Here is an 18,494-nt window from a genome sequence, read left to right on the forward strand (position 1 = left end):
GGAGAATGGTACAGATAATTGAATAAATAAATAAATAAATAGTATTAATAGACTTTCTATGAACTCTTCCAATAAAATGGTATTTAGCTTTGCAATGAGGCAGTGTATTGGCTGTCCCTATATTGAAATTATAATGCACTTGCACCACTCACCTTCATGGCTTTGTTGAGCCTTTCTGCAAAGAAGGCTTGTGTGTTTTTCATGCACTTCACTGTAAAAAGACAAATTATCATTAGTTTAGTTATTCCAAAGCAGTACATACAACAAAGTTTGTTTTATTAAATTAAACCGGACGCCTGAATCCTGACATACCTCCAGGTATCCTAAGGTAGCAGCAGCGGTGGTGGTGGTGACCGGCTTAGCAGAAGCAGCATGGTAAACAAGCTTCTCGCGGCCTGCCCGCCAGGGCTTCCCTCTGCCACGTCATCAGTGACGCGGCAGAGGGAAGGCCCTGGCAGGGCAGGCCAGGAATAGCCTGTTCACCGCATTGCTTCTGCCAAGCTGGTCACTGCAAACGCTGCTACTACTTTAGGATAGCTGGAGGTATGTCAGAATTCAGGAGACCAAATTTTTTTTTTTTTTTTAGAAAGTGAATTGATTTGAATCAGACAGCACTAATCCACACTTTCTCTTCTCCCATTCAAATTCATATGTATTCACAGGGAGTATATTTTCTGTTCCCCAGATTACTCACATGATCCCCCAACCTACTATGTTATCCTTCAAGTTTGATTTATCTAAAATTTTGTAGTTCTACTCTTTCCTTTTGTTTCTGTAAGTCTGTCAACAGAATTTGTCCTTATACGTATAATTATATGTTTTGTTACCCTGATTTAAATATATGTAATTTGCTTTGAAATTAATATTATAAGCGTTTGCATCAAATTTTAATAAACATGAAACATGACATATGTGTGTTATATTTGATCCTGTTGTATCCGTGCCTCTTGCTGTTACTCCTGAGGTGAGGGGTCAGGGTGGGTTAGGATTATGAGAAGAGGGGTATTTGTAGTACATGTGGCAAGAGTAGAATTGAAGGGTGTGTGGAACACTTTATCCCCTTGCACCCTCCCCACTATATTTCCCCATGCTTTTCCTCTTACCCCCTTAGTTCCATTCCTTGCTTCTCTCACCCTCCTTTCCTCCCATTTCACCTTCCTTCTTTGTCTGTTCCTGAACACCGTTCTCTTCTTTGTTCCCTACTCCAACAGCCCACACTGGCTGGCAGAACATGGGAAACCCTGTCCCATCCTGCTCCTCTGGCTGACAGTGTGATCTCTAGAAAGCATTTGGGGGGGGGAGGGGGAATGCTGTCTCTATAGCAGCTGCTAAGGACCATAAGAGAGGAAAGGCTGTTTCCTTATTACCTTGAACATAGGCCAAATCAGCTGTTTGCCCTAGCCTAGGAAAGAAAGGATAAATAGAAGCAGTGGCAGCAACTGGCCCTTATTATCAGTGGTATCAGATTGAGTGGCAGTGGGGAAAACACTGGGAGCAGCAATCAGTTGGGTTTACTAATAGATGTTCCGCAGGGGCCTAAAACTATGAGTGCTATATTAGGCCTCAAACTAGAAATCGTGCTTGAAACCCAAACATCCTGTCATATTTTCCTGCCTGCACTTCTCCTACTACAACCAGGTTGGAGACTAGCCCTCTTATGATCTTTTTTTTTTTTTTGGGGGGGGGTGAGGCACATTTTCCTGTTTATATTACAGGAAAGTCTCATTGAAAGAAAGACTAAAAGACCAGATCAACCCCCCTCACCTCCCCCCCCAAAAAAAAAAAAAAAAAAAAAGTGCTCCATCTGTGTGAATGCTGCAAAATGACTCTACACGTGATTTAACAGAGATAAAGACAGCTATGTGCTACCACAGTAATATAATACAGACATACTAGTGTCATCCATAAATGCATAAATGTAGAAAAATGACATGGGCCAGTTTAGAAAGGAATAAATGATACACTTTATACAAGTGTATTTTAATGGAGTGTAAAAGCATCAGATCAAGTCTGTTCTCTTCAGCATTTAAAGCTCCCAGAAAGGACAGCTCCCCATTCTATTAATTCCAATGGATAAAGCACTTATCTTACTGTTCATTTATTAAATAGAGAAGAACGGAAGAAAAGAGCATGCTTTATGGAGGTAATTCTATAACAGGTCATGTTCATGAGAAGTCCACAAAGCAGCCTAGTTTAAGTCTATTTTATAAAACATAGGCACTTTTTAAAACACAGGCCCCCCCACCCCAAATCCAACCCCTAATGGTGCAACCATGCTGATGCAAAAATATACATCTGCTCGAAAACATGGTGTAAATATGTGCTTTTACATGTGTATTTTATAAAATATGTAAATACATCGCAGCTTCACCTGTACTATACCCATAGCACACTCCCAGGAATTCCCGTTCAAAGCTCACAGAAAGCGGACACACTCTATCCCTCTGCCTAGCACTCATAAAAATGAACAGCTGTGCAATCTTATTAAAAACCCTTTACCCATGGAAAAAGCTGTATAAAATGACTTCCTAAGAATCTCCCCTCTCCCGGTTCACAGTATAATTAAATCAATAGATGGCTCAACCCAGATCAAGTCTCAGCAGCACATTATGGGATGCACCATAAATATGCAAGGAAAAGAAAATGTACATTAAAAAAAGCACACAAACATGCATTAAGAACTGTGATTGATAATAAATTTGCCTTAGAAAAAAAGAGAGCAGTCCATCCCAAAAATAAATAAAAATTGAATCAGAGGCACACACACACACACACACACACACCCTGTTGGAAAAGCATGTTTCACATTTTTCGTGGACTGAGATGGTAAACAGTGCATGAAATTGGGTTTGTTTAATTACCAGGTAAAATCTCCAGAAAGCTTAAATGAAAGCAAACCAAGAAAACCAATATCAGTTAAAACAAGAAAAACAGATTTTTAAAAAATCAAGCAAAGCAGCTGAAATAATTGTCATTAACACTAAGGCCTTATGAAAAAAAAAAAAATGGCCTCAGTTCAAAACATACTACTGTAACTTTGCCGACACACACTGGGCCTAACATAAGGGAGACAACTTATGTACAGGGGATCTCTCATCAATGGTCTCATTTCGTGGTCAGAACTGGCCACCAGAATGAAGCAAAAAGCAATGTTGCTTACCTGTGATAGGTATTTTCCAAAGACAGCAGGCTGGATAAAGACACAAGTAGGCAACATCATCTGATGGCACAGGACAAAAGTGCTCTCCTAGAGCTCAGAATTTTTAGTGCAGCCCTTCCCATGTGCAGCGGTCTCCTCAGCAACTCCATTAGTTTCAAAGCTCAAGTCAGATGTTACCTACCTTTCTGGCTGCATGGACCTCTTATTAATGTCCAACAGCAGGGACCCCTTGTTCATCTCCTCTTCCCAGATTCTTTCATCTCGGTACCAAGTCTATCTCCTCTAGTCTTCTTTACCTTCCTTCTCCCTTCTCCTAGCTTCTCTTTGTCCCCTTCCCCAATCAGTCCCTGCTGGTCTGTCTCTCATCCACCAGTTACAGTTTTTCTCTTCCCAGCCAATTCTCTTCTTGTCTCTCTCTTCTCCTCCCCAAGCGAATTCCCACCAGCTCCTCTTCTCTTCCCTCCCCAGCCAGTCCATACCGGTCAGTCTTCCTTTTTCCCCAGGCTAATCTCCACCATTAATATCCTCCTCACCTGTTGCTACTGCACTGCTATTTCTAGGTCCTGAGGCTGATGCTGGTTAAAGTGCTCCCCCTTTTGGCCTCCACAATCATGTCTGATCATACCTCCATTGTTGCCACCACTGGCCCTCAATGTGCAGCTGCTTCTGATCCCACCTCCATTGCAGCTGCTCCACACCATTCTCAAGACGCTTTAAGGAGAGAAAACTTACTAAATGTGTTGGATCTACCAAAACATATTTCACAGGATGATATCTAACAACACGCTTGCAAGGGTATCTGAGAAAAAATGTACTCCCTAACTGAGTAACCCCAGGCTTTAAGATCAGGAATTCTCTTCTTCTTTTCTAAGTCTCCCTCAAGACGTCAGGGGATATTTGAATACGGCACCCCAGGAAATCTTTAGATCTATTCTTGAAGAAAAGTTTAAGGATCCAATCCTTGTCTGGAGCTAAGGCTAAAGTCAATAAGAGTGGCTGGGATAGCCACTTCTCTTTCAGATTGTTCCAATAAAGTGGAAACGTCTAAAAGACCTTCCTGTGAGTTACCATCATCTTCTTTATTTTGTGGATCTTGAGAGTTAATAGGTAAGTAATAATCCCGTGTAAGGGGAGGCAGTGAATTTTGCTTGGACAGCTAGAGTGTAGAGATCACTATGTCCATAAATTGAAGGTCACTCCATGTAAGATTCTCAGCTTGTATGTGTTTAAGTTACTGATGACCACACAGAGCCAAAACTGTTCATCTTACAAGGGATGTTTCTCCACTTCCAAATGGTCACAAGGTCAATTCAGAGAAATCTCTTCTTGCTTTAGGAAAGATTCAAGCAGGATCTTTGCATTCTTCTTGAGCTGGCCTACATTAAAACAAAGCAGAAACTTGGGTTTCAAATTTCTGGATCTTTCTGCCATACTTTAGGCATGGATGAAATTATTTTGGCAACATATTTTTTCAAAAATCAAATAAAAGTTAAACGAATAAAAGTAAGAAATGTGTCTTTTTGAGAAAAAAAGGTAAAAAAAAACAACTGCTACCATAAAATGGCAAACAGTTATGAACAGGGAGAGCTTCACAAAATGGAGAAGCTGAGAATACTGCTGTGTGTGGGAAAAGACCACATATGCTTAAAACCACAAAGGTCTGAGCTGTGGGAGAGTAGTTCCATTCCTGCGCCATCTGATGACATCACCCATCTGTGCAACGGACTTGATCCTGCTAGTTGATAGGGAAAAAAAAATCTCTCCAAAAGGTACTAAGGGCTCCTTTTGCTAAGCTGCGATAGCGGTTTTAGCGCACGATAAGTTGCCCCGCATGCTAGACGCTAACACCAGCATTGAGCTGGCATTGGTTCTAGCCACGTAGCCCGGGTTTAGCAAGCACTAAAATTCTGCATGCACTAAAAACGCTATTGCAGCTTAGTAAAAAGAGCCCTAAGTGTTTCTCAAAGGACATTTCGACTGTCACAGGCTGGCAGCACGTGCAAGGTATAATTCCCTAATAGTAAAAAGTCAATCTATGACAACCCAGGCTATTTAAAAAATTAAGATTTAGTTTGAAATCTAGCCAGCAGATATTCAAAGTAATTTAGAAATTTAAATCGCTTGGTCAGGCTAGCCGCTAATTTTCAGTGGCACTTAAACAGCTAAACACCACTAATATTCATGGTTAATGCCTAACTCAAAGCTGGCTATGCTGGGAGCATTCTGGGGGCGGAGTTAGCACATGCCACTTAAGGTTTAGTGCATTGATGGGACTGTTTAAAAATTTGTCCTTTTAATTTATGCACTACTCCATGGTTGCTTAAGTGATGAATATCTTACAAGGTTCATAGACATAGTGACAATGATGTCGAACATTTTTCCTAAGGTCTAATTGAGAAAGGAAATTTCCTCCAAGGACAAAATGGGGAGCAGGGATTGGCATCTCAATCTGTCTTACCCAAAATAGTAACTAAGCCAATGGAGCAGCTGTATTTTTTATGTTTCTCTGGACATCTTTAGAAGCTGTAATACACTTTGCATAATGTTTGCATGTATTTTTTAAGGATATTTTTTGACACGTTCACTCATTGTTAGCTATCTCTTACTTAAAGCAACCTCTGTTCTACATTTCCAGCTTCTTCCAGTTTGTGGTGCTCCCTATGTCAGCCGTGATGGGACAAAAGCGCGCGAGACATCAGTGCGCCGACATTGGAGCGCAGACTATTCGGCCTGACACCAGCGCGCCGCAGAAAAACTTACTTTTAAAGAGCTCCGACGGGTTTCATACTCTTCGCGCTGCCATTGGGGGAGGGTGTGTGGGGTGCAAACCCCCCCCCATTATAGAGAAAACTGAACTTTTTCCTAAAAAATCAGAAAAAGTTCAGTTTTCTCTATAATGTGGGGGGGTTGCACCCCCCCCCAATGGCAGCGCAAAGAGTATGAAGTAAACTGGGGGGGTTCCCTACTCATACCCCGCGTTGGAGCTCTTTAAAAGTAAGTTTTCCTGCGGTGCGCTGGTGTCTTACGCCAAACTGTCTGCGCTCCAATGTCGGCGTGCTGATGTCTCGCGCACAAATGACTATGAACCGATGTCAGCATGCCTGAAATCCCAAATGTGTAGGCTGATGCAGTTCTGTATATTCCACAGAGCAGGAGAAAGAATTAAAGTGAAATATAACAAGAACTATTAACCACGAGAGACCAACCCCCTCTTCTACTAAATCACGCTAGCAGTTTTAGCGCAGAGAGTCGTGCTGAATGGCCCGCGCTGCTCCCAATGCTCAATGAGTTCCTATGAGCGTCGGGAGTAGCGCAGGCCATTCAGTGTGGCTCTCTGCGCTAAAACCGCTAGCGCAGTTTAGTAGAAGAGGCCTTAAGTGAGCAACATTTCCCCACTGGTTTCTCTCGGGGGCAATATAGTTTGTATTGATTTGGTTTTAGTATTATGTATTTTTTTGTATTTTTTAGTATTATGTATTTTTTGGTTTTAGTATTATGTATTTTTAGGGTATGTATCTGAATTTTTGTTTTTATTGTGTATGTATTTTGTAATCCACTTTGTATAAAGTGAAATATAAATAAAAAGAAACTATAAACTATATTGCCCCCGAGAGAAACCCTTGGGGAAATGTTGCTCACTTAAGGCTTCTCCTAATAAACCGTGCTAGCGGTTTTAGCGCAGAGAGCTGCGCTGAATGGCCTGCGCTGCTCCCGACACTCATAGGTATTTTTGGGAGCATTGAATTGAACCTTCTCCCCTGCATATTTTTGATAGTACAAGTCACTTAATCCCCCATTGCCCCAGGTACATTAGATAAGAGTGTGAGCCCACTAGGACAGATAGGAAAAAATGCTTGAGTACCTGAATGTGAACCACTTAGGCTATAAGTGGTATATAAATACTAAAATAAATGTACTAAGTCCTGTCACACTTTAATCTTCAAGGACAGCTCAACCCCTATACTTCATTTGACAAAATAGGTGATGTTTTAACAATTGCTTAAAACATGGTCAAATTCTATTGCTGCTTTTTATATAACAGAAAACTGTTCCATTCTGCTGGAACCAAATGGGTTAGTTCTGTGCATGTCATAGCAAAGGTCTCTTCTGTGTCCAGCCTTGTGCACTAATGACTAGCTGAGCCTGACAGCTAAGAGAATTTCAGGTTTTCATATTTATCTAAACCACCTTCAGAGTCAGCATCTTTGGGGAAAGAGGTAAAGAAACCCACCTACAGCCAACATGCCACTCTCCAGGTCCCCAGACATCTCACGGCATATGCTTTTTTCAATATCACGGTTGCACATCCGCTGATACTCATGGAAAACTAGGCCAAGAAGATACAAAGAAGTGTTATTTTTAATCTTTGGAGGGCCTCATATTCAAAGGATTCTGTTGTTCACATACAGTGGAAAAAACACTTAGGACCCAAGCTGTTCATAAGCATCATTTGATAATTCTGGCAAAGAAGAAAAGCCAAAAAGTGATTTCAACACCTGCTTGGAGATGAGCTCTGCTTCTGGTACACAAAATTGCATTGAACTTTGACTCATCTGTCCCCAGACGGTTCTCTCCTGCAGCATAAAGTTCCTACAGAAATGAAGGAAAAAAAAAAAATCACAACTGATAAAGCAATAAAAGTTAATATTTTAAAAATCATTCTGTCCCCCCTCCCTTCTTGTTTTGATTTTTATTTTACTTGTATTTCTCTTCTTCTGAGAAGTGCCTAAAGCAGTGTTCTTCAACCGCCGGTCTGGGGACCGATGCCGGTCCGCAGAAATTTCCAACTGGTCCGCAGGGCCGCCATGTACATCGGGCCCCAGACAGTGCTCTTCAGCCTCCAGTCCATGGTGCGATCAATGCGGCGTTGTCTTCTGGCCGGTTCCCTCTTCCTCAGTGCTGCAGTGCACAAAGCCGTGGGCAAAGGCTCCTATGCGCATTCTGCGCTTGAACCGGAAGTCTTCTCTCTGATGTGGCAACATCAGAGGGAAGGCTTCCAGATGAGGCGCGGGACACGCAAGGAGCCACTGCAACAGGAGATATGATTGAAGTCTACAATGAATGGAGTAGAATGGGTACAAGTGAATCGATTTTTCACTCCGTTAACAATTACAAAGACTAGGGGACACTCGATGAAGTTACAAGGAAATACTTTTAAATCCAATAGGAGGAAATATTTTTTCACTCGGAGAATAGTTAAGCTCTGGAACGCATTGCCAGAGGTTATAGTAAGAGCGAATAGTGTAGCTGGTTTTAAGAAGGGTTTGGACCATTTCCTGGAGGAAAAGTCCATAATCTGTTATTGAGAAAGACATGGGGGAAGCCACTGCTTGTCCTGGATCGGTAGCATGGAGTGTTGCTACTCCTTGGGTTTTGGCCAGGCACTAGTGACCTGGATTGGCCACTGTGAGAACGGGCTACTTACTGGGCTAGATGGACCATTGGTCTGACCAAATATGGCTGTTCTTTTGCTCTTATTTGTGCCAAGTATCTAGGTCAGTTAAGCCATTGTAACATCACTGATGAGGTTGGTTCCGAGGCACTATGGAATGAGGCATTATGACATCACAATCTCAGCTCTGGAATGTTGCTCTCATTGGGGTTCTGGAATCTTTTTATTCTTTGAGATGCTGGAATGTTGCGATTCTTTGGGTTTTGGCCAGGTATTAGTGACCTGGATTGGCCACTGTGAGAATGGGCTACTGGGCTTGATGGACCATTGGTCTGACCCAGTAAGGCTATTCTTATGTTCTTATGGTTTCATGAGTTATGGTGCACAGCTTAATCTAGATAGTAACACATATTGACACAGTAACCCCAGAACTGACAAAGCACAGAGTTTAGATCTCCGACTGACCTGGACATCCCTTGTGACCAGCGACATATCAACATTTGTACTTTCATCTCTGTTTCCCTACAGAAACAAATAAGCATCAGAAAAACATCACCACTCAATTCATTTTAGTTCAGATTTAAAATAAATCACCAACTACTGGAAAAAGAAACAACTCCTCTACTTTGCATCTGTGTTCATGTAATCCTTTTTCTTCTTCTCTACCCACTATTTTAAGTTCTTGTAAACCGTGTCGAGCTCCATTCTCATGGAGATGATGCGGTATATAAACTTAAGGTTTAGATTAGATTAGATTAGATTAAAGCCTTTTGCAAATTAGACCCATTCCTCCATTTAGAGGCAGCTCCTTGTTTTCCTGTTTTTCAGAGGGCGATTTTATAACAGGGTGCCTGGGTAGGGGAAGGCCCATAGGGGCACACAGTCTTTGTTCTGTTTTCATTTTGATGATTCAAGTTGTGTATGTGACATTGTACTTTACCTTTACTGTTGAGGGGTGGTAGATTCAAGAGTAATGTTAGGATGCGTGGAATGCACTCCCGAGGGAGGTGGTGGAGAAGAAAATGGTGACCGACTTCAAACAAGCATGGGACAAACACAGAGGATCTCTAATCAGAAAATAATGGGTATACATTGAAGGAACTAAGGCCAGTACTGGGCAGGCTTGCACGGCCTATGTCCTGTATATGAACATTCAGTTGAGGATGGGCTGCGGAGGGTTTCGATGGCTGGGATGGTTAAGATGGGCTACAGCGAGCTTTATTGGAGACTCCAGTAGATGGAACCTAAGCACTCTACTGGGCAGGGCTCTGGGTTTCTGGCCCGGAAATATCTAAGAAAAAGGACCATTTATACTAACTAATTAATTTATGGAGCATGTATGGTTGGGCAGACTGGATGGACCACTCGGGTCTTTATCTGCCATCATTTACTATGTTACTTAGAAGTGGACGATAGAGTGGAATATAAATACTGAAATATTTTATAGTTTAGTTACAGTTTATTATTTATATTCCACTTTTATTCAAAGTGAATTACAGTACAACATATATAATTAGTCCATGAAATTTTATTCAAAAGTTTTGAAAGTACAAATACAAGAAAGATTACAGCGACTTTATATAAGGGCCTTCCGGTCACGTGATCTTCTATGGGCCAAAGGCTAATGTGCATTTGCTCCAGACAGCTGTCCATAGGCAAGAAACAAGCAGGGAGAACACCCTCCAAGCATTCAGGTGACAAACAGTCTCTCTCCTGCCCCACATTATATCTTACAGCTGTCACCTCACCGCTAGAATTTGGTTTTGGCTGTGCTCTGGCTCTGTGCCATCCCCGTCCTTCTCCAAATTCGCTAGCAGTTAAAATATTTGAACATTTAGATCCTTACTTCACTGCATGAAACCAAGATGAAATGGAAAGCAGCTGCACTTTTCTAGTCAAGTCATGCTTCCAGCTCTTGGATTTTCTGAGAGTAGCGGAATACATACTTTATAACAAAATTTGTTTATAAAAACTAAGGGCTCCTTTTACTAAGCTGCGCTAGCGTTTTTAGTGCACGCTGAAGATTAGCGCGTACTAGCCCCCGCGCTATGCAGAAAATACTAACGCCAGCTCTATGAAGGCGTTAGCGTGTAGCGCGCGCTATAACCGCTAGTGCAGCTTAGTAAAAGGAGCCCTAAGCCTTACAATTTACTGAATACAGTCAAACCTCGGTTTGCGAGTAACCCGGTTTGCAAGGGTTTTGCAAGACGAGCAAAACATTCTTGCAAAACTTGTCTCGCAAACCGAGTGTTGACTCGATTTGCGAGCACCCCCCCGATAACCGGCATCGCTCCCCCCCGCTCGCAAAGGTCCCCCGCTCGAACCGGCACGCTCCCTGCCCAAACAACTTGAACTTACCCCCCCCCCCAGTCTGGCACCGGCACGCAGCCCACAGGACATGCCGGTGCCGCTAGAAGATCTTCCTGCCTCTGCCGACCTTGAGCATGCATCTGCGCATGCTCAAGGCCTTCTAATTCTCCCTCTCGCTGAGATTCTCGGGCGGGGGGGGGTGCCGGTTCGAGGGGGGGTGGGTGGGAACGTATCAAAGCGAGTTTCCATTATTTCCTATGGGGAAACTCGCTTTGATATACGAGTATTTTGGTTTACGAGCGTGCTTCTGGAACGAATTATGCTCGTAAACCAAGGTACCACTGTATATGATTTGATCCAAGCTATGGGTAGAAAACATTAGTAAATTCTCAGTTAACGGTTGATTGTTTAGATCCAGACTTGCCCAGGTAACTGCAGACACACGTGACTTCATTTAGTGAACTTACACTTACCAATTTCCTGGCCTTTTAGGAATACTTGTCAAGCAAAAGGCCTATAATAGGTTTTGGAAGGAGAGAGAATAAAATGTGTTACTTTTGCAAAAAGAGTACGAAACAATTACCTGTGCAAGTGAGATAAGAAGCCTCTGGAAGTGTCCGGAAGTATCACTCTTGATGGCATGCTCAAGAGTCTTTTTAAATTCTGCAAGAAAGAAATGTACACAGTCACAATATATCTGAAATGGACTAAATAAAGTAGCAATCTTCTCATGATCATGGGACTTAACATTGACTTGTGAGTAATGGGTGTTGCTAGACACAGTACGGGGGGTGAAGTACTTCTCTGCATAAAGGAAGAGCAGAACCCAAGAGTGAGTGTATCTGATAATCTTAAAATGGACAAACAGGCAGAAAAAAGTGAGAAGGAAAGAATGGCCAACAGGAAAAGAGAGATGATAGTGCCTCTGTGAGACCTCATTTAGAGCAGTGTGTACAACTCTGGAGAATGCACCTTCAGAAAGATGTAAACAGGATAGAATCAGTTCAGAGAGTGACTACTAAAACAGTCAGTGGTCTTCATCATTACGCTTGCAGACAAAGATCTCAATGTGTATATTTTGGAAGAAAGGGGGGTGAGTGGAGATATGATAGAGATGTTTAAATATCTCCGTGGTATAAATGAGCAGAATTATTGAAAGGAAGCTCTGGAATGAGAGAGTCTAGGATGAAGGTGACAAGGGATATACTCAAGAGTAATCTAAGGAAATATTTCTTCACATGAAGGGTGGTGTATGTGTGGAAGGCATTCTTGTGGAAGTAATGGAGATGAAGCCAGCATCTGAATTCAAGAATGGATGGAGCAAACACAGAGATCACTGAGGAAGAAGAAATGATTGGAGAGCTCATTAGTTGCTGTGGATGAACACATTGGATATGTCATATGGTCTTTAGCTGATGTAATTTTCTCTGTTTCTATAAATTAGAAAAAAAAGGTGTGTGTGGGGGGGCGGGGGAGAGAAAAGGCCCATACAATCTTCCTCTGAGATTTTAATTAAATTAATAACATAATTGCCATACTGGGTCAGATCAATGGTCCATCTAGTCCAGTATCATGCTTCTAACTGTAGCCAATCCAAGTCACAAGTACTTGGCAGAATCCCATAAAGTAGTATGTCTCTATGCTACTGATCCCATTATCTACATTAATAATAGATTGCGGACATTTTCTCCAGGAATGTATTCAAACTAAATTGTCCTCCAATCTTTGTGCTTTTGAAAGTATTAACAATCTATTTATGTTTACCTGGTCTATTCCATCTTTTTGTATACCTTTATCTCCTTTCTGGAGGCCAGGAAGGAGAAGGCGAGTCGCGGCTGGGGCCAGGAAGGAGCAGGAGAGCAGTGGCTGGAGGATGGGGCAGAGGAGAGCTAGCGGCGGCGGCGAGAGTAAGCTCCGCCCACCCGCACGCATCAGCACCCGCGTCATCGCCCAGGCTCCCCCTTAATAGGAGGGGAGCCACGGTGCAAAGACCACTGCGATCCGCGTGGTCAGTAGGGCAGGCAGGCAGCGGCTGAGGCCAGGAAGGAGAAGGCGAGTCGTGGCTGGGGCCAGGAAGGAGCAGGAGAGCAGCGGCTGGAGGAAGGGGCAGAGGAGAACTAGCGGTGGCGGCGAGAGTAAGCTCCGCCCACCCGCACGCATCAGCACCCGCGTCATCGCCCAGGCTCCCCCTTAATAGGAGGGGAGCCAACGGCGCACAGCCGTTCGACGCGCGGCGAAGGCGAGCAGCAAAGGCGCTCGCCTTAGCGAGAGCGCCTTTGCGAAGAGCCTTAAGAAGAGCCTATTTACAGAAAGCAGGACACCCTGAGGTAGCAAGCGGACCCTTCTAACCCAAACAGGCCAAAACTCTACTTACACCCTTTTCTAACACAAAACAGGCCAACCCGTTTCCTTTAACTCTCACACTACCTTAAACAGGGCCAAATCTAAAACTCTTGAACAGGCAACTCCTCTTACACGCAAACAGACAACTCTTCTTTCACGCAAGCAGGCACACTCTTCGTACACTTCTTGCGCACTCAAGCAGGCGAGTTTTCCTACACTCCTCATACACTCTTCTTTCACACTCTCAGTCAGGACAATCTTTCTTGTATCTCTTTAACTTTTTGTCCTTTTCAACACTAATCTCTCAAACTTTCTCCCTCAATAAGCAGGTCTTAACAACAACTTGAAAATGGCAGGGAGGACACGGAGCACCAAGACTACTATCAAGTTCAACACTCCAGTCACCGGAGGGACCCAGGGGATTGCCAAGGACTGTGTACAGGAGGAGGAGGGTGACACTGGACGGAGGGCAGAAGTCTCTGTGCAGACAGAGGCCACCCCCCCACGGTACACTACAGCCTCTACCCAGACTGAGGAGATAGGACAGTTAGACGGGGATACCTTGCAGGAACTGTGGAGCCTCAGGGAGGAGGTGAAGCGCTTGAGGAGCATCAGGGAGGACGAGGCCTACATCGATGGTGTCATCCAGGAGCTGTCCCATATCACAGACCAGACCCATGACAAGTCCATCCCCGTGACACCCAAACCTCCAGCTTTAGATTCAACAATTGGGGTACAGGAAATGATTGGAGATGCTGGTTCCTGGCAGCTGGTAACCTCTTCCTCTTCTTTCTTTTCTCACAAACAGGGTAGTTCTACATCGACCCCACAACTCACCCTGAGGAACAGATTCCAGATCTTACAAGATGGAACCACCGAGGAGGTACAAGAAGAGGCTCAGGAAGATACCCAGCACATAACTTCAATTCAGGAGCGCACGGTTCGGCCCCCCCAGAAGGAGCGCAGAGTGGTGGTCATTGGGGACTCCATGCTGCGGGGCACTGAGGGACCAATCTGTAGACCAGATATGCATTCAAGGGAGATCTGCTGTCTCCCTGGAGCCAAGATCTGAGATGTCACTACCTGTCTAGATAAACTTCTAAAACCTCATGATTATTTCCCTATGCTTCTCATCCATGTAGGTACGAACGACACTGCCAGGAGCACCTCGGAGAACATACCCAAAGACTTTGGAGCCCTGGGTCAGAAGCTAAAGCAGATAGGAGCACAGGTGGTCTTCTCATGGATCCTCCCAGTAAGAGACAAAGGTAAAGCCAGAGAAGAGCATATTGAATGGACTAACGAGTGGCTTCGCGGATGGTGCATTGAGATGAACTTTGGATTCCTAGACCATGGAGAGGCGCTACAGGGACTACAGGGACCAGATGGACTCCACCTGACCAGGAGAGGTAAAAATGTATTCGGACATCGACTAGCCCGCCTACTTCATAGGGCTTTAAACTAGGTAAGTTGGGGGAGGGTATCCACTCACATTCCAGAGCAGTAAGAAACTATTCTGAGGTGGCAAGCCACAACCACACTTCTGAGTCCAAGGTAAGTACCCATATTATACACGATAAACTGGGAGTCACACTAAATAAGAAGGGAATCTCTTCACAGGGACTTAACAAAAATAAGGTATGGAGGGCTATGTATGTTAATGCACACAGTTTGGGCAACAAAATACTGGAATTGGAGACTGAAATAAGGAACGCAGACCTAGATGTGGTGGCAATATCTGAGACCTGGTTCACGGACTCGCACGGGTGGGATATGGTTATACCGGGTTACAACCTGCTTCGTCGAGACAGAGAGGGCAAGTTAGGAGGAGGGGTAGCACTATACATTAAAGAAAGCATCAAGACTACTAGAATCACGGACGTTAGATACTCCGGGGAATCCCTCTGGGTGAACCTGGCCAGAGGGAACGAAAAATGCCTATACCTTGGTGTGGTATATAGACCTCCAAGACAACAGGAAGACAAGGATATAGAACTGATCAAGGATATAGAGAACATCACTTTGCGTGGAGACACAGTTCTGCTAGGGGACTTCAACACGCCCGATGCAGATTGGAACACACTCTCTGCGACTACCTGTGGCAGCAGAAGAATATTAACCTCCATAAAGGGTGCACGACTCAAACAAATGGTACTGGAGCCCACTAGAAACCAGGCGATACTGGACCTGGTACTCACCAATGGAGACAGTGTCACAAAAGTATCGGTAGGCGATACGCTGGCCTCTAGCGACCATAACATGATATGGCTTAACCTCAAGTGGGGTTTCTCTAGATCAAATACAGTGACGAAAGTCCTCAACTTTAGAGGCACAGACTTCGAACGCATGGGAGATTTTGTCCATCAGGAGCTGCAAAACCAAGCACAAACTGACAACGTGGAGAATATGTGGTCGACTCTGAAATCCACCCTGCATGAAGCAACAAATCGCTACGCAAAAACGGTCAGCAAAAGTCGGAGAAACAAAAGACCCCAGTGGTTCAGTACTGAAATTTCGGACCTCATTAAGGAGAAGAAAAAAGCATTTATTGCCTACAAACATTTAGGAAAGCAGGAGGCAAAAGAAGACTATCAGGACAGGTCTAAAGCTGTCAAGAAGGCAGTCAGAGAGGCCAAGCTCCGAATAGAGTAGAATCTAGCGTGGAACATTAAGAAAGGGGATAAATCTGTCTTTAGGTATATTAGTGACAGGAAAAGAAACAAAGATGGGATAGAACGACTCAGGAAATCGGACGGGAATTATGCAGAAGCGGATTCCACTAAGGCCGAACTACTAAATGAATACTTCTGCTCGGTTTTCACCTGTGAGGAGCCGGGATCCGGTCCACTTTTACGGACAAGGGAAAGCCAGAAAGACCCGTTTCAAGACTTCAAGTTTACGCCTAGTAGCGTCTACTGCGAACTTTCAAGACTCAAAGTAAACAAAGCCATGGGTCCAGACAACCTACACCCCAGGGTGCTCAGAGAGTTGAGGGAAGTCCTGGCGGAACCATTATCTGTGCTCTTCAATCTCTCCCTAAGCACGGGAAGAGTCCCCTTGGACTGGAAAACAGCTAACGTTATTCCACTCCACAAAAAGGGCTGCAGGACAGAGACGGCGAATTACAGACCGGTAAGTCTCACATCCATAGTATGCAAACTCATGGAAACACTGATCAAACAGAAACTTGATACAATCCTGGATGAAGAAGATCTACGTGATCCCCATCAACATGGATTTACCAAAGGCAGTTCCTGCCAATCAAATCTGATTAGCTTCTTCGACTGGGTAATAAGACAACTGGATGCCGGGGAGTCCCTGGACGTAGTATATTTGGACTTCAGCAAAGCTTTTAACAGCGTCCCACACCACAGGTTATTGAACAAGTTGAAATCGCTGGGATTAGGGGAAACACTAGCTGCATGGGTTAAGGATTGGCTGAGCGGTAGACTTCAGAGAGTGATGGTAAATGGTACCCCATCCAAAACATCGAATGTGACCAGTGGAGTACCGCAGGGCTCAGTCTTGGGTCCAATCCTATTCAATATATTCATAAGTGATATGACCCAAGGGCTCAGAGGAAAAATATCATTGTTCGCCGACGACACCAAACTGTGCAACATAGTGGGTAAAAGCACTATGCATGACAATATGACACAGGACCTACTACTATTAGAACAATGGTCATCGACTTGGCAGCTTAACTTCAATGCTAAAAAATGCAAAGTGATGCACCTGGGTAAAAGAAATCTGTGCAGGACTTACACGTTAAATGGTGAGACCTTAGTTAGGACCACGGAAGAACGGGATTTAGGAGTAATCATTAGTGATGACATGAAAACTGCCAATCAAGTGGAAAAGGCTTCCTCTAAGGCAAGGCAAATGATGGGTTGTATCCATAGAGGTTTTATCAGCAGGATGCCAGAGGTCATAATGCCACTGTACAGGTCCATGGTGAGACCTCATTTGGAATATTGTGTTCAATTCTGGAGACCACATTACCGGAAAGATGTGCTGAGAATGGAGTCAGTTCAGCGGATGGCCACCAGGATGGTCTCGGGGCTCAAAGATCTTCCGTATGAAGTAAGGCTGAATAAATTGCAGCTGTACTCACTTGAAGAACGAAGAGAGAGAGGGGACATGATCGAGACATTTAAATATATCAAGGGTCGTATCGAGGTGGAAGAGGATATCTTCCGTCTTATGAGACCTTCTTCCACCAGAGGGCATCCGCTGAAAATCAGGGGAGGGAAATTTCATGGTGACTCCAGAAAGTATTTCTTCACTGAGAGGGTGGTCGATCATTGCAATGAACTCCCATGGCAGGTGATTGAGGCCAACAGCTTGGCAGATTTCAAAAATAAATGGGATATTCATGTGGGATCTCTAATGAGGTAAAGGCAGGGGGTGGTGAGCAAAATCAAGGAGAAGGGTCACTAGAGTGGGCAGACTTGATGGGCTTTGGCCCTTTTCTGCCATCATTTTTCTATGTTTCTATCATGTCTCCTCCCCCTCCTCTAACTGCCTTCTCCAAGCTGAGGAGCCTTAATCTCTTATGCCTATCCTCATATGAGAAGAGTTTCATCTCCATGATCATTTTGGTCGCCCTTCTTTGAACCTTTTCTAACTCTGATGTATCTTTTTTTAGATGTGGTGCCCAAAACTGCACATAATACTCAAGATGAAGTCATACCATGGAGTGATATAGAGGCATAATATTATGTATCTTATTCTCTATTCTTTTCCACCAAGATCCTGTTTGCTTTTTTTGGATGCCACCACACACTGAATAGATTTCAGGGTATTGTCTATGATGACACCTAGATCTTTTTCTTGGGTAGTGATTTCTACTGTGGACCCTAGCATCAAGTAGCTATGATTTGATTTATTCTCCACAATGTGTATCACCTTTTCCATTTGTGAACAATACATTTCATCTGCCATTTGGGTGCCCAATCTTCCAGTTCCCTAAGGTCTTCCTACAATTTTTCATAATCCATATGCGATTTAACAACTTTGAATATTTATTTGGATTTATTTACCACCTTTTTGAAGGAATTCACTCAAGGTGGTATATCAGGATCTATATCCAGTGTCCCCTCCGTCACGCCCTCTCCTGCAAGGTTCTGCACTCATCCCCCCTCCTTGCCAAGTTCTGCACCCAGCCCCCTTCCCTTCCTGCCCTGCCCTCAGTCCCATTCCCTACCAGGCTGTGATCCAAGCCCCACCTTCCTTCCCTGTACCCTCTTCTCCCTAAAAAGAGCCAACCTCATCAGTGATGTCACAATG

At 43.9% G+C, this 18,494-nt stretch overlaps 1 protein-coding gene across 2 annotated transcripts in view; it reads right to left on the reverse strand.

Annotated features, from left to right (window-relative positions):
* ANXA11 (annexin A11) overlaps positions 1-18,494 on the reverse strand; it is a 114,480-nt gene that overhangs the window by 3,942 nt on the left and 92,044 nt on the right. For both annotated transcript variants that reach the window (XM_033941686.1, XM_033941688.1), the window contains exons 9-13: positions 11,446-11,525; positions 9,018-9,074; positions 7,657-7,750; positions 7,392-7,487; positions 153-211 (exon numbers count right to left, since the gene is read on the reverse strand). In XM_033941686.1, coding sequence (XP_033797577.1) covers positions 153-211; positions 7,392-7,487; positions 7,657-7,750; positions 9,018-9,074; positions 11,446-11,525 — 386 coding nt within the window. The remainder of the gene's footprint in view (positions 1-152; positions 212-7,391; positions 7,488-7,656; positions 7,751-9,017; positions 9,075-11,445; positions 11,526-18,494) is intronic.

The sequence above is a fragment of the Geotrypetes seraphini genome, chromosome 4, assembly GCF_902459505.1.
Source record: "Geotrypetes seraphini chromosome 4, aGeoSer1.1, whole genome shotgun sequence".
In the NCBI taxonomy this organism is placed as follows: Eukaryota; Metazoa; Chordata; class Amphibia; order Gymnophiona; family Dermophiidae; genus Geotrypetes; species Geotrypetes seraphini.